This window comes from Protomyctophum parallelum (assembly GCF_964188405.1).
Source record: "Protomyctophum parallelum genome assembly, chromosome: 19".
Lineage (NCBI taxonomy): Eukaryota > Metazoa > Chordata > Actinopteri > Myctophiformes > Myctophidae > Protomyctophum > Protomyctophum parallelum.
The window spans coordinates 35486074-35503302 of record NC_139717.1 but is presented as its reverse complement, the minus strand read 5'-3'; the positions used below and the strand labels follow the sequence as shown (position 1 = coordinate 35503302).

At 41.1% G+C, this 17229-nt stretch overlaps 2 protein-coding genes across 2 annotated transcripts; one reads left to right on the top strand and one right to left on the bottom strand.

Annotated features, from left to right (window-relative positions):
• The first annotated feature begins 292 nt into the window (after positions 1-292).
• Positions 293-13670, top strand: lin9 (lin-9 DREAM MuvB core complex component). The gene is made up of 15 exons (XM_083790192.1): positions 293-350; positions 1161-1193; positions 1678-1769; positions 2245-2361; positions 4846-4976; positions 5113-5238; positions 5759-5916; positions 7981-8114; positions 8204-8332; positions 8575-8676; positions 8780-8860; positions 8976-9101; positions 9726-9908; positions 11523-11620; positions 12704-13670. The coding sequence occupies exons 1-15, from the start codon at positions 320-322 to the stop codon at positions 12807-12809; spliced, it is 1647 nt and encodes a 548-aa protein (XP_083646318.1). The 5' UTR covers positions 293-319; the 3' UTR covers positions 12810-13670.
• Positions 13671-13889: 219 nt separating this feature from the next.
• On the bottom strand, positions 13890-15021 carry mixl1 (Mix paired-like homeobox; the record flags this gene model as incomplete). Its single annotated transcript, XM_083790586.1, has 3 exons — positions 13890-14522; positions 14671-14882; positions 15000-15021. The coding sequence occupies 3 exons, from the start codon at positions 15019-15021 to the stop codon at positions 13890-13892; spliced, it is 867 nt and encodes a 288-aa protein (XP_083646712.1).
• Between the last annotated feature and the right edge of the window lie 2208 nt (positions 15022-17229).

The following is a 17229-nucleotide window of genomic DNA, read 5'->3' as shown; positions in this document are numbered from 1 at the left end:
TGACTTGCAAGAAAAATATTCTAGTTATTTGTGAAGACCTTTAATTATGACGCAAAGGCTAGCCCATCCCAGTCAGACGCTTTCTTTCAAGTGAGTCGTGAGATTGTCGTAGACTCGTGCACCTAATTAAAGGTTGTATTAGTATTCAATGAATTTAGCATAAGTACAGATACCTGTAAAACATATGGTGATAAATAAAAGAAAAAAAATGTTTGTTAGAACGTAGTACATTTATTTAATCAAATTGCCCTCCAGATACTGTCCCGGCCCAGAATGCATTCTGACAAGGTCTTTGAAAAAGCGGCGCGGCTAATTCAAGATGGCGGAGATGGACCAGCTGTTAGACGAGAGTGAGTAGCAACATAATTTAGTAGTTTTCAATAACAACTACTGGTTGTTCCGGTCCCTTTAAAAGAGATGCACGTGGTTTTGTGTTAGTTACTAGAACCATAGCGCAAGTTTTCGCTGAGAGTTTACATTGTGTTTATAGATCTAAAGCGCTACCGGTCTGCCCAAGACAGCTAACGCTTAGCAAGTTGAGCTAACGGTGATAGCTAACGCTGGAGTTAAGCGAGTGTCGCTAGCCTAGCTGGGTAAACAAATAAGGTTAGCTTAGCCAGAAGCTAACGTTTACTATAACTATAGTTCTAACAAAAATATGACATGAATGTGTCAGTGTGAGCAATAATCGCCGGACAATACGCACCATCTACTCACTATTTAGGGTGGCATGTTCTTTATAAGCTCGCAGGACACCTTGATTGGTTATTATAACGCAGGTTAGTTATAACGTAATGTCTTACGTTAAGTACGTAACGCTTATTATTTTGCCAATCTGACAGGGTAAATCAGGACATGCTAAATGACCTGATTACTCACACTTAAATCTGTCCGCAGTGGTGGTGAATGTGACTATGCTGGCAAGATAAAGTCAGCTTATTTTCTTGAGTCGGAACAGTCAATTTGATCTATCCGTACTTGACAGCTCAGTAAGGTTTAGGCCCAACTGCCATAACATGAAGTCACCTGCTATGATTGTCTAATACACGGTTCCAGTCACGTTAATAACAATCGAGCACCTACAAAAAGTACATTTTTATTTTATGAACAGTTTGGCATTACAGTACACAGCCCAAATTACTTTACTCTGTTTGTTGCAGGCTCTTCGGCAGAGGCTCTTGTCAGTCTGAAAGGTATTGTCCAATATGCAATGTGTGTGTGTGTGAATGGCATTTCACCTGGTTGGATATTCACTTCTTTGCATTTAGTGCCTCTATTGACCTCCACAGTGACAGGCTGGCTTACTCCTACAAACATGTTATTTCATAGACAGTGCCAAATTGAATTAATAATATCTCGAGTTATTAACGTCTGATAGTTGTGCATACAGATTGTTTTTGTGATGTAGTAGAAATTGATTATTCACTCTGTTTTCTGTTCTATTATTGAGTATTGACATAATGAGATAGTGAGGGTTCGGTTCAGTTTTGTGTGTTTAAAAAGTTAACTTGGGGCTTAAGGAAAATGGGTTTCATGTACACACTATAGTATAGCTTCCCAAGTTGTTTAGTATGACATTTGAGGCAGTACTACAAATTCTACCAAACCATTATTTTGTACTGACTTGGTCTGTCTTGTTTTGGTATTAATAGATGTGTTGAATAATTGTTCCTCCAGAGGGCAGTTTGTCCAACACTCTGAATGAGAAGAACAGTTTAGCAAGAGCTCACAATACGCGAGGACGTCAGTCGACCCTGACGATGGACACGGTGAGAGAAAGCATGTATTTGTTGTGATTTAACTCCCAGTTGTCATTAGGCTGTCATAATCATGACATTTTACTTGACAATTTATTGTCATACAAATAATTGATTAATTATTGTTTTTCCATTAAACATTTATGTTTGGCTTTTCTGCTTTGTAAACACAATGCACAGGGCTGAAATCAAATATACAAATAAATGACCAATACCCATATAACATACACGTACTATGGCTAAACTAGGCCATATTTAATACTTTTATACTCAAAATATGTTTTTTTGAAATAGTGGAAATAGCTGATCTGCAAGCTCACAGTGTCAAATCGGACCTGTTGTGAGCTTGTAGATCTGCTATTTAAAATGTTTGAAATTATTGCTACTTTCCATGCCTAGAAAGTTAAGCACAGTGTTTTGGTCTTAGAGATGGTTTGTATAATTATTGTCACCTTTACATGTACTGACATGTATGTTTATTGACCAGCCCACGCGGAGCTCCAAGCGGAGCCGACTGTTCCGGGAGGAGGAGGAGCAGCAGCCACCACCACGAGTTCCCTCCAGATCACCCAGGAGGAGTCAGAGGGTTTCAACAACCCCGCAGGTAAACCACCTCCACTTTATTTGCACATGGCTGTGTAACGTGTGCACATGGCTGTGTAACTTGTGCACATGGCTGTGTAACTTGTGCACATGGCTGTGTAACGTGTGCACATGGCTGTCTAACGTGTGCACATGGCTGTGTAACTTGTGCACATGGCTGTGTAATGTGTGCACATGGCTGTGTAACTTGTGCACATGGCTGTGTAATGTGTGCACATGGCTGTGTAACTTGTGCACATGGCTGTGTAATGTGTGCACATGGCTGTGTAATGTGTGCACATGGCTGTGTAATGTGTGCACATGGCTGTGTAACTTGTGCACATGGCTGTGTAATGTGTGCACATGGCTGTGTAATGTGTGCACATGGCTGTGTAACTTGTGCACATGGCTGTGTAACTTGTGCACATGGCTGTGTAACTTGTGCACATGGCTGTGTAATGTGTGCACATGGCTGTGTAACTTGTGCACATGGCTGTGTAACTTGTGCACATGGCTGTGTATTAGTGTAACTTGTTTACATGGCTGTGTAACTTGTGCACATGGCCCGCTGTGTAACTTGTGCACATGGCTGTGTATTAGTGTAACTTGTGCACATGGCTGTGTAACTTGTGCACATGGCTGTGTATTAGTGTAACTTGTGCACATGGCTGTGTAACTTGTGCACATGGCTGTGTATTAGTGTAACTTGTGCACATGGCTGTGTAACTTGTGCACATGGCTGTGTAACTTGTGCACATGGCTGTGTATTAGTGTAACTTGTTTACATGGCTCTGTTGGCTGTGTAACTTGTAACTTGTTGTAGTGTAACTTGTGTTATGTAGAATAATAATTATATGGCTAACTTATTGATAATAAAGGTTTATGGGATTGATAATTGGCTTGGAGGGTATACACAGATTATAAATAAGCGACTGGACTAGACTGGACTAGACGCTAGGCAAATGGGCAGGAATTTACCTCTTTAATTCAGAAGTAGGGTTTAAATGGCTTATGAAGTGCTAATAGTTTATACTAGTTGGATTTCCTTTTGCAATGTAGCTTTTTGGAACTCAGAGTTGCTTCTTGCTTTTTTAAGCCTGATCAGCTACAGACATATTTTGTACATATATACTATATTGTGAGCAGTCACCATCCACTCTTGATGGGCAAGTGCTGACTGTGCTGCCTGGCAAGACGGATAAACTACTTGAGCAAAGCTTGACGCCAATAATTGAAACATGGTGTACCAAATTATACCGTGTAAAACAAAAATCACAAAGTAGCAATCATTTGGTATGAGCAGGTTATTTCAGATCCATTTGACTAGTTAAACCATATTATTGCAGTTAGCTTACTCTAATATTGATAATTTATGATAATTAAGAATGAATTACGAGTTGACTAAGACTTCTCGGGTGGGGATAAAACACAGCTTGGATACAAAATGACAAATGGACTCGTACGGACACAGTGAAGCTAACACACACAAAATGCATTGTCATATTCAGATGGCTGGTATGACCGTTATAGACAATGGAGGAAAAGATGAGGAACATTACGGAAAGGGGGAACAGAGACTCGACATGCAAGAGGTAGAGAAGGAGAAGGAAAAAGATGGTGCAGGAAGGGCAGCTGATTCAAGATATAAATAAAGTAGAACTGGAGTCAGAAGCAGAACAGGAGTCAATTGACGGGGTGATGGAAGGGCAACACAGATAAGGTTCTGCCTGGTTCACGGAAGTAATTTCTCTTTGGAGAATAACATGGGGTCATCTTAAAATCGTTTCATATAAGCATTGTGGTCCAAAAATAAACAAGCTGTCTCTGTGTTATTGTCAGGGAGGTGTCTCTGTATCGTTTGCGACAGTCAGTCACTCATATATGATAGTCTGTTTCTAGCGAAAATGTAACTAATTCAGTAGCAGTAACAATAGCGTTTTCTCTCAGTCAGTTGATTCTTCATATCCATATGAGTGAAACGGCCGGGATGACATGTTTATTTTTCAAACACAGTTCTTATGTGAGGTGATCTAAAATCCCCCTATGGGGATTACAATGCAAATAAAAAGTACATGAACCCGTGGATTTGCACCCTCTACCGATATTGACATCAGACTTTGGTGCTCTCTATAGAGCGACAAGGAAAGCAGCAGGCAATTGCCATTCATGGATGCATATATCTAATTAAACCATGTGACTCGCATATAATATTGTTGTAGTAGATGTCCTATTTATGCGACTTTGTGTGACACTGTAGTATGACGAAGTAGAGCATTAACTTATGAAAAAAAGAAAGATGGAGATATGAGTTTTCTGCCTGACAGGCAGCAACAATATACACTGCAACTGACCAAATCCCTGTAATCGGAACCTTGCATTGGCATTGCCTAGTTTAGTACTTTTATTTTAATGATTGTAAATTAAATGTTTTTTTTAATTATTATTCAGAGCACATGCAATGCTGTTGGCTGATATATATTTTTGTTTCATGTATTGTTTTTTGCAGAAGTTTACCAGTGTGACGACCCCAGATAAGAAAGCCTCACAGAAAATTGGTCTGAGATTAAGAAACCTCCTTAAACTCCCCAAAGCTCACAAATGGTGCATCTATGAATGGTTTTATTCCAATATTGACAGGTAAAGCTCTGTTTACTTTTAACTCAAAAGAAGATACAATGCATTATGATTATTATATTAATGCTGACAGATCGATCAGTCTTTACTCTTTCCCCTAACAAAATGTTTGTTTGTTCTTTTTTTTTTTTACTTCTAGGCCACTCTTTGAGGGTGACAATGACTTTTGCCTGTGTCTGAAGGAGTCTTTCCCCAACTTGAAAACCAGGAAGTTAACTCGTGTGGAGTGGGGCACAATCAGGAGACTAATGGGCAAACCACGACGGTATGCCACATAAATCACAGCAGACCTCCTACTGCTTTTTTAACATTGTGTTTTAGTCCTCCACTAAACCTCCAGGGAGAACTACTACTCTTCTTTCCTCCATCCTTCCATCTGTTCATCTGTCTTCAGATTTCCCAGAGCATATCTCATATGTGCCCCTTGCCTTCTTTTAAACTTCTTTCTACCCAGCCCCTTATGTCAGTGTGTGGCATAATGGAATGCGTTGCAATACTGATTATTATTATTTTTTTAATACAGCTATACGTAGTATTCTAACCCTTTTGAGATTTATTTGTAATAAGTAATATTTTACAAATCAAATTATTTTCTCTGCCATTCTTCATGTTGTTAGTTGTACAATTGTATAGTTGTTAGTTGACAGTTGTGCAATTAGGCTAATATCAAACAATTGCAATGCTTGAAAGGCTGCATCTTTCCTTCTCTGACATAATCCATGTTTTTTGTGTTTTCCATATTAAATGAAGACAATGCCTTTTTTCTCGTTTGATGTCTGTTCCAGGTGTTCATCTGCATTTTTCTCTGAAGAGCGGACGGCACTGAAACAAAAGAGGCACAAAATGAGGCTGTTGCAGCAAAGGAAACTTTCTGATGTGTCCCACTGCAAAGACCTTCCTGACGAGATCCCTCTGCCGCTCATCATAGGAACCAAAGTCACTGGTGAGATGACCAGAACATCATGGCCCCTGGTTGAATTTTGTTGTCTTATAAGAACCATATCACATGAAACGTATTGTAGAATTAGAGGTCTTCAGGTAAGCCCAAGATCCGAACCAATCCGGAGCGGGTCCGGTTCCGATACACAAGTGACTCCCGGGTATTTTCGGAGCGGCTCCCGTATGTCTCGAGACATACCCGAGTGGACCGGCAATTGGCTGTCCCAGCTGTCAATAATCCCCCCCCCCCCCCCATTATTTTCTCTCCACAGTCAGTGGGACTGTGGGAGCCTGCATGCCTTTAGTGAGGAAGTAGGCACTACTTACAAACAACAACAAAAGTAGTTGGGGCAATTATATCATATATATGGGTTTTTTTTAATATATAATTTTTATCCCATGATTTTTGCAACCCATTTTTTCACCCAGTGTCAATTATCTAATGTAATCCTGGGCGCTACACTTCCTCTGCAGCGGACTGACCTTATGCTTCCTTCTATGCATAAGGAGTCAAAGCGGCTTCTTTTCACCTGTCGGGGAGTTTCCCCGGCCGAACGTAGCGCGTGGAAGGAACACGTTATTCCGACCAGTTCCTCTCCCCTCCATCAGATGGCAAGGGGGAGCTAGTTTAGAGACCAGGATTACAGCATGTATTTTGTGAGGGTACCTACCCTAGGGGACACGGGGAGAACATGCAAACTCCACACAGAAAGGCCCTTTTGCTAACTCTGCCTCGGGTATGTCCACTGATGACGCGGAGGAGAGAACGCGCCCACAGCGTCCCCAGCGGGAATCGAACCCAGGAACTTCTAGCTGTGAGGCGATAGCACTACCGACTGTGCCAACGTGCCCCCTTGTGTCATATATATCATATATATTGTTGATATTAACGTTAACTCTTCAGTAACGTTTTGGTTAATGGTTCATAGTGTAGCACGATGGAAACTCCAAGCCGAATGATAAACAACTGCTGTGATTAACTGTGGATTAGCATTGGCTAAGAAGAAAGATTACACAATACACACACACACATCTAAAGAAAACGTGGATTTATTTCTTATTTACAAACTCAAACTGCAATGATTGACTGATCTACTACTCTCTTATGCTCTCTTATTTAATAATAATATACAACTCTTAATAATAACGTGTTTCGGTTCATAAGGCTTTGTATGGGTATGGTCCTCATATTTATTATAATAGACGGGTCTGTTAGGCTCCGGTTTCGACATCTCTCGTGCTTTTCGGTTCGGGGAATTCTAATAATAGCAGCGGGTCCATTCAGTTATGGGTACCGGTACATACTTCTTCCAGCTTGTTCGGTGTTGGGCGACCGTCTCTACTTCCTTCCAAGATGTAATTATTTTCCTTGAGTTCTGCCTCGAGCTGTTGGGGGGTCAACTGAACAATCTCCTGTCTGTTGTCCAGTGTCATTCTTGTCAGGGGAGAGATAAAAGACACCTTCCACTTCCAAAGCATATGCACACAGCACACACTGGCATTATAACTTCCTTCCGTTTATTAGTGCTGTTTTGATACAAACTTAATTTCTTCAGACAAATTGCATTTCCTTTGACATTTTGTTCATGTAATAGAGCGTCGCAGTCCCTCCCCCTTTCAGAACGACGAGTGGCCCAGGAAATGAAATGCAATGCATTTCTCCCATAGGATTTTCTTAAAGTATTTATTTAAAGACGGTTACACCGTGGACAAAGCCAACTCGGATCGTGACAAATCATGACAATGAACACAATGTTTTGGGCCGATCAAATAATTTATAAGAAGAAAAACAAAACAAATAGTGTTGTCTCCTGCCTTTATTTTCTTCTTTCTAATGATTTGATCGGCCCAAAATATTGTGTTCATTGTCATGATTTGTCACGATCCGAGTTGGCTTTGTCCGCGGCGTAACCGTCTTTAAATAAATACTTAAAGAAAATCCAATGGGATAAATGCATTGCATTTCATTTCCTGGGCCACTCGTCGTTCTGAAAGGGGGAGGGACTGCGACGCTCTATAGAGATGGGCACATTAGAAATGACCAGATGGTACAAACATTGTTTTGCAGCTCGACTCCGAGGTGTCCACGATGGTCTATTTACTGGACAGATTGATGCAGTGGACACCACAGCGGCGACATACCGTGTCACCTTTGACCGCAACGGCCTGGGCACGCACACTGTACCTGACTATGAAGTACTGGTAAGACCTGCCAGCTGTATGCGGTTGAGAGCCCTGTTTGGTTTTGAGTACCGGTACATGTCTAATGATGATGATTTTTGTATTTTCAGAGTAATGAGCCCAATGAGACCATGCCCATCTCAGCTTTTGCCCAGAAGCACCGGCCAGCACGCTACCTACAGAACCTAATGACTCCACCCAGAGGGCCTTACCCGTCCGCTACCACTCCTGTCCTCATGGTACTTTACTTTCTACTACATACACACAGCCTGGATCATGTGAATCATACATTTGCTAAACCTGCATCAGTCATACATTTGTTAACCTGCATCAGTTAAACTTCATTTCACTTGGTCATTCAAAAGTCAATATTTCAGAGCTTGCATAATTGTTTCTTTGTTTACAGCCCATACAAATTTACACATCTACTGTTTTACTATAACAACGCTGTCATATATATAACTGTCTGCAATTTCATCAGGACAATGACGTTCTCAATAACCAGTCTCCATGGAAGAATAAACTACCTGGCACTGATGGAGAGACACTTGGGGGTTTTCCTGTAAAGTTCCTAGTTCAAGTGGTAACTACTTCCTCATTAAATGGAATACCTCCGTGACAGTCTTGACATTTTTACACTTGAGTCTTAAAAGAATAACTCGTGTTCATGGTACTCTTTTTCATAGACACGGTTGTCGAAGATTCTTATGAGCAAGAAGGAGCACATCAGACATTTGAAAGATATGAACACAGAGGCTGAAAAACAGGTACAGTCTTCAACAGAATAAAATATTACATTTTAGCTCCACAACACAAAGAATATTGCCAATGTGCAATTGTCAAAATGTTAGCTAAACATACATTTTGTGTGTTGGTTTTCAGAAGTCCTATTCCTTGCCCATTGGTCTGGACTTCCAGAAGCGCTATGCCACCACAGTGCTAGAACTTGAGCAACTCAATAAAGACCTCAACAAAGTGCTGCATGAAGTGCAGCAGTTCTGCTGTGAGGTAAGGGGATGGGCATGCACTTGCACACTTCTACAAGAAGAATGTATAGTCATTCATGGCTAACCAGAAGCTCAGTAGATGATCATACTTTTCCTTCCCAGCTTTCCTTTATTCTAGTCCATCTAAAGGTCATTTTACGATTTGAGCGAGTGTCGAACGGCATGTCGCACTACATGTCTTTTTTTTTTTTTTTTTTTTTTTTTTTTAAGATATTTTTTTGCGGCTTACGCCTTTTATTGATTTTTTAAGGGACAGATAGTAGGCTGACAGGAAACGGGAGAGAGATGGGGGGATGACATGCGGTAAAGGCCGTGTCGGGTCCGGGAGTCGAACCCGCGGCACACCGCGACTGGATCACCAGTCCGGTGCCCAGACCGTTACGCTACGGCCTGGGCCCACTACATGTCTTTTAAACATTCATACTATGTGCGACTCACCGACCATGACCAGAACATGTAAAGAAGGAAGTAGATGTAGTCTCATGCACGACCTGCGATAATGGAGCTTTCTTCGTCTTCCCAAACAAATCCAGAGTACGTTTTTGATATAACTTTCTACGTGCCACACGTGTCTTGCAAAGCATGAATGGACCTTAAGTCAGCTTTGTATTTGTGTCCCTCCCAGCTGGCTCCAGACCAGGGTATGGTTCCAGCTGATCAGCCTACAGAGCTCCGGCGACGCTGCGATGAGGAGGCACAGGAGATGGTACAGCAGACCAACTCACTCAGGGACGGACAGCAGAATGTGACCAACCCCAGCCTCACGCAGCTTGTTTCACGACTCACAGCCTTGCTGTTACAGATCAAGGTATACAAAGATGTCTTGGGTACCTGCTTTACACCTGCTTATTATTTTTTTTACATGCTGACGTAGATACAGTATATTATGGATGCATAGGTCTAATTAGTGTAAACTGTTATACTGTACTATGACTACCGGTATGTTATATACCAGGGGTAGGCAATTTTTTTGACATTAAGTGCCATGATTTGTTTTCCCTTGATAGTCAATGTGCCATAGTAATAATACATTTCCTTATATTTCCACCATAATTTGTATTGCCCATTTTGTCATGCATAGGCCTATATTCAGATTTTCTTTCACATCAGAACAGTCATAGATTCTGAAATATTTTCTTTCACATCAGAACAGTCAGACTCAGGGCTCTATTTTCATCCCTAAACTACTTTGCCTTTTTTTTTTTTTACTATTTTGAAAAACATTTTTGAATAGTTATAATAGCCAATCTAGATCGACACGTTGTGAGCTTGTAGATTTGAACTATTCAAAAATGTTAAAAAAATAAAAAAAAGTAGTTTAGGGATAAGGGATAGCATGGACGAAAATAGAGCCCTCAGTGTAATATATTTTCCCACATCTTCTACTACTCCCACCCGTTATTCACCAGTCAGACAGGCATCACATTTCAGAGTTGGAAAATAGCAAACGAATGCCTACCAGTCAGTGTGTACCAGTCCCTTTGCTGAGCTCTGTTATCTGGGGGTTATAGTTTGTCACTTTTAAATTGCACACATGCTTCAGAGTGGTCGTCAACACTCAAACGACTGCGGGAGGGGCTGAGCACGTCCTACATGTGTGAAAAGATTTGCCGACAGCTGAACCGAAGACTGACAACATATAGCCAATGCAACATTCTTGAGGCAGCAGAATTTATCTGGTACAGATGTCCAACGAGGGTAAATGCAGTTTCCGTGATTTTTCACTGCTGTAGTTTCCAAGCCTTTTTTATATGCTTCTGTCTTGTCTGCGGTATCTTTTTAAAGTGACGTTTAACACTTTATGTCTGACACACAGCATTCTCAAGACATAAAACACAGATGACACGGTCTTGCTGCAGAACAAATCCATATTCATCTGTCCATGTGGGCTGGAATTCTCGGACATCTAATTTGGCCATTTTTGCCATGTTCTCTCGCACTATTGGAGCCGAGCCACAACATGTGTGCAGTCGCACAGTCACACACCATGATGTCCTGCGAATATGACGTAATGTAAACAAGCCCTGCTCCGGGCATGTTCACAGACAATCTACAAGCTCTTTTACCCCCCAACGTGCCATTGTTGGCACGCGTGCCTAAGGTTGCCGACCCCTGCTATATACATCAGGGCTTAAAGTTCTCAGTCCTGAGGACCGTGTTTGCACGCCCACACGGTGATAGACAGACGGTCCCATCCAATCATCTACCAAGTATCTTGAAAAAAAGGAACAGCCCCGTCATCAAATTTGCTTCCGAGATCCCAGATCCCAATAAGCTGTGAAACAAATTTGTGTAGCAAGCTTCTTGGATCTGGCAGCGTCAGGTTATGTATATACTATATTATGCAACACACACACACAGTCACACAACAGTCTATATGACAGATACTCATTTTTGTCCATGTCCTCTACTTTGATTGCAGAGTCTGGCAGAGGGAGGCGACCTGAATTCATTTGAATTCAAATCTTTGACGGACTCCCTTAATGACATCAAGAGTTCACTTGACCCCTCCAACCTCAGGTGAAGAGACCTCACATGGCATATCCTGTTTAGACTACAAGCAGTATATAACACCTATTGTCATTTATATGTAAAATTGTAAATAAATAGTTGGGGGACATGCAATGTCTAATGTATTTTAAGCAAGGGCTAGTCTATGAGGATAATTGGGAGTAATGGACAAGTATAATAATAATAATGCATTTTATTTATAACGCACTTTACATTTGTGAGAATCTCAATGTGCTACCCTGAGCAAATGCATAAATAAGAACAGAAGAAACATCACACATATAGCTTCATGTCATCTGCGTGACAATGGAAATCATTATGATGATAATAATAATAATTATTATGGGACTTAGAGGGAGCATGGTTACAAAGTGGAGAATTTGATGCCAAATGGAACCTTGTGGCACACCACATGTATTGTAATGTGGGCAGTGGAGGATGAGCATTATAGCATTACAGAGGAAATGGTGACCGTGGTTCAGGTGGGAATGGGAAGGTTCCTGGTTTGATTGAGTTATTGTTGAACTGTCCTTGAGCAGGACACTGAACCCCTAACTGCTCCCAATGATCAGGTTGGTGCTTTGCATTCTACCTGACAGATGGGATCAAAACCAATTAACAGCAAAGCCAGGGTGTGTAATGTAGAAATAACGGAACAAATTGTAAATGTAGGCTACGCTACACAATTGTACCTCTTGTTTTCCTGAAACGGCTAGCTCAGCACACAGTGCTCAATCTTTTGAACTATGTCTGTTTTTCGGGTGCGTGTGTGTGTGTGTGTGTGTGTGTGTGTGTGTGTGTGTGTGTGTGTGTGTGTGTGTGTGTGTGTGTGTGTGTGTGTGTGTTGCTACTAGTACAGTAGAGGGGGAACGGCCTGAGATCAGCTGTCATACATAGGCTGTTTGTGAATAAAAAAAAATCTTCTTGCCATAATGGACCCCTTAGGTTTCTAATTTAATACCCCTGTTCAAGTGCCTCCCTCAGTGAATATACAGTATAGCAATATAATAAACAATATCATTATTTGTCGATTATGAATATGACATCTCACTGTGCCATACTGATCGAAATGTATCTTCCCTATATTTGCAGTTCCTTCCAGAACAACGTAGAAATCCATGTGGCCCACATCCAGAGTGGCCTTAGTCAGCTGGGCAACCTGCACGCCTTCGCTGCCAACAACACCAACACAATCTAAATGCACCTGCATCCCCACCATAACCAGGCACAATGATGCACAACAGTGGCAGAATCCATGAAAATACCTTTGAAACAGTGATTTCACCTACACTAACTTATGGCTGCAAAAAATAACAATATGACTGAGTGCTATTCTGACATCCAGTAGAAGGCCAGTATTCTGTCCACCTTGCTGCGGCTGTTGGGTGCAGAAATAGTGAGGAGGATCTGATCTGTTTTTAACCATCCATTTCTGTTTTATGAAAATGTTTCACGTGCCCAGTCAAACAGCTGTTGCTATTCACCTCCAAGTTCCTGGCTATTATCATTTGGTTTCATGTGCCAAACAGTACTTCTTGCAGTTTTTATATAGTCCATATTTATTTATTTTTCGAGTAGGAGGTGTGAGGTTCTAAAGTGATATTTTACTATTTCTAATTAAGGTTTTCATCTGTAAGTGTTGTTTCTTGACTCCACTGTTGGTAAGCACGGGGGAGAGGAAAGAATGTTTTGTAAAATTGTTTATTGTAGATATTTGTACAATACCTCTGATTGCTAGGATTTATCATCAACATTTCCGCTATGTATCCAGAAATGGCTTTTTGTAATTTTGTGTGCACTGAAAAGAGATTTTGGTATTTTTATAAAGGAGGACTCTGGGTTTCGATGTCTTTTGACTCCCTAGGATTTACCTTTCATAAATTGGCATGGCTGTCGCTGCACTTCACTGTAAGCCTACATCACAGATGTAAATTTAAAACAAGAAATGTCTCCTAGAGAATCTCAATTTCATTTTCAGTTTTGTAAAATTGTATATGAAAGTGCCAGGGCACATGTACATAAGTGTTGCAGTCTTTTTATATTAAACATGGCAAAGCAAGTTTTTGATAAGTAGTTTTGGTCCTCATCAATGGCTGTATGCTACATTGCTACAGCTGAATAATAAACCAGAACGGCAAAGTAGTTTTTTTTCCAAGAAATGAATTGTTTATTAACATATTTACAATAAATAAGCGTTTCTCTTCGAACAAACTTAAAACTGTATAGACTATTTAACAACTTATACAAGTAGGCCTATAGTATAAACAAAAGTAACTTGTCAGATAAAACCGAAGCCTGCAGCCATGGCGCTGGTTTCCCAATCAGAATCGGAATCGGAAAACTCCTGTGCCTCACTGGCATGGATCGGGGAGAAGTGGCCAAAGTTGGCCATCACTTGAGGATGTTGGATCTTTGGCGATGATCTCCTGAAAAGATGTGTTGGGATGGGAGGGATCACCACTTTCATTTCCGGTCCAATGGTTTTGTTGGGAGGGAAATTGTCGTATTCTACCAGCACTTGTTTAGGTCCATTGCCAGGCATATTGTGTTGGGCCTTAAAATAAGACCCGTTTCCCTTGTGATAAACGTTGGTATAACACGGGACTACAACACTCAATTCCTCCCGTTTGATCTGTCCAGGCTTTGCTCTGCTTCCTTCCTTGGCCGCACCGTAAACGCAAGGGCCTTGAATGTGCTCATAACTGCTCGGGACCATGCTGTGCGTCTCGTCTGCGCCGTTGCGCACTGCCTGCCTGAAGTTATCCCCCAACGCGTAGGTTGTCATTTTCATTTCTGGGACGATTTCCCTCGGCTGTTGAGAGAACTGGGTACTGGAAGAGTTGATGACTGCGTCGCTGACTTTCACGGGCACTTGACGACGGGATTTTGCGCGTCTGTTCTGGAACCACACCTGAAATATGTACAACAAAAAGAATGGTTAGAATAAATAAAGAATAAAGTATGCATTTTTTTTCTGGCTTGGAATAGCCGCTACACCAAAAACTTAGATTGATATTCAGGAAAATACTTTATACTTCAAAATTATCGTTGACTATTACCTGAATTCTGGACTCTGGTAGACCAGTCAGAGCTTCCAGTCTCTCGCGTAGATAGATGTCAGGATATTGCGTGTCCGAATACACCTTCTCTAGGACCTGGATCTGCTGCTGAGTGAAGTTGGTCCTCTTTCTTCTGTGGGTGAGGAGAACCATGCTGTCCGTCCGTGGCCCGGGGTTTGAGAAGGAGTTACCCCTTTCTGGTATGCTGTAATCTGCAAAATAGAATAATAGACAATTAGTATTTGTTGCACGAGTTGCAGAAGCCAACAGGATATGTTGATTTAGCCTATGTAATTATTAAAACTTTGTAGCCTAGTATAGTTACCAACCTGAATGCATCATGCTGTTCATTCCGAGATGCCCTTCGTGATGATACATCTGAAAGTTTCCAAGAACTGCAGACATTGCCTTCTACTGACGATCTGCTGCTGCTGAGTGAGTGAGTTGAATGAATGAACTTCTCTTGGACGAATTCAGTCTTATATCCTCCTCCGTTCCTCCCCTCTCCATCTGATCAAAGGTGATGTTTCTGGGAAGTGTGAATTGGCGAGCCATCGGGATCGGCTTGCAGAACTGCGACTTCAGACGTGTCTGATGGCCAATGGAAGTGTGAATCCCTGACACCTTGAACGGTGCAGCCACCGCAGGTCGCTTTCAACTTTAAAGCAGTCCTAATGGGCTCCGCTTGCTCAATACACAACACTTGAGAAAACATTTATTCGCCTTGGGATGAATATGCTATAACGGACCTGTAGTAGCCATCAAAGGGAGATAAGATGACTTTAAAGTCCATTTCCCTCATAGGATCAGAAAGGCCCGGTCTAGCCAATTTAAGCCTGTCTTTGACCTTGTTATTTTGGACTTTAGATAGCAGGTTATTTAGACATAGGCTATGCTGGTTCATTGGTTGGTATGTAGGCCTCATGCAGTTTAACTGTAGCTACAGCTTAGTTTAATTCTAAACAATTAATTGTTTATAATGATGCTTCTTTTTTACTGATGAATGCTTGGTTTAGGCTACTTGTATAGGCTAATCCTGCAGGCACAGTGAGGCACTACACAGCTACACTGTCAGTTTATCTGCAAATATTTTGATGTTTTACCTTGCTTGTTGTCTCTCTGGTTAAGGCGTCTGTTAAATGCCCAAATTGAAAATTGGACAATATTTATGGAACTTTTTTTATCCTGCTATACTGCTTTATTATACGATTGAGCATGATAACAGAAGTCACATTATGGTAAGCATGTCTGTCTATTATGCATGTACCGGTATGTGGCTTTAAAGGAAATGAGGCTTTTTTCCCACCTCTCATTGCCAAGAAAGTTAAGCACAATACACAAGTTCAAACGTAGCTATGGGCACTTATTGAATGGGTTGCCTCATTTAAATTAGTGGGGGGTCATGTCAGAACAGCTAGACTAATCTGTTGTATCCATTTCAAAGATTTAGCAGAGGTGGACCCATTTACCACCAGGACTAGACAATAACAATGTATCTATGCACCACATCTCTGTACGTGTGTATGTAGATCTGTAATCACGTATGTAATAACTTGAGAAGTTTGAACCGTTCGCCCCACCGACTTCCAGGCTCTGGACAGGGCCTCTGCCCAGGCTCTGGACATGGCCCAAATTAGCCAATTGACAAGATCAGGATCTTGTGATCAGGTATCACAATGATGTTCTGACATCTGCATAGACTCCATATTTGCAGGTATGCCTGCATAACAGGGACACAGACATAATTACTGCATGGGTGAGGCATGCATTTCCAACTCGCATCGTTCCAAGTAGGCCAATGCCCAACGGGCACCTACTCTACTGTTATCACTTTAGTTTGTTTTTGCGTGAATCTGTCTGTTTTTAGACTGACTGACTTATGTGTCAAAAAGGCTATACTTGAACATACATCTGTCATAAGGATTAAACACTTTAATATCAGCTAGAGAGCTTCCTTTGAGTGCAAATGTGTTTAAACTGGGGGGTTATCTGAGGCATATACAGAACAAATAAAATAAATATTACTTCCATACAATTTCAATGTACTTGGCAACTATAGCTACAAAATGCAAATTAACCTTTTTACAACTCAACTAATGGCGATCGCGTTCCAGCCAGCTCTTTGTGGAGAACTTGCAAGTTGCAATGTAGCTAATCAACTAACTTGAAGCTTGTGGGTTACCAGCAAGATTTCATATAACTGCTGCAAAATATAAAAACTGGTCAAGGATGGTTAAGATCCACACTGTCTCGTTTTAGATTATTAAGGGCTTCATTGGCCCAGTTGCAGATGCAAAGAACCCTTTTACATGGCCCATAGCCTATACATTTCATGCAAGTCAAAAAGTTACATTGTTGAATTTTATTTTTGTCACTTTATGCAAACCATAAAGTGAATTGGATACTTACTATATACTATACTATATTCAGAGACATTAGAGATTTAATTAACAGAAAATTCATTTTAAAGCAGGTTGCCAATTGTATTCAATCAGTAGAGAGTACCCATTTACCAGCTATAGTGTTCAAGTATAAATTTGATTGCTCATTTTTTGTGTC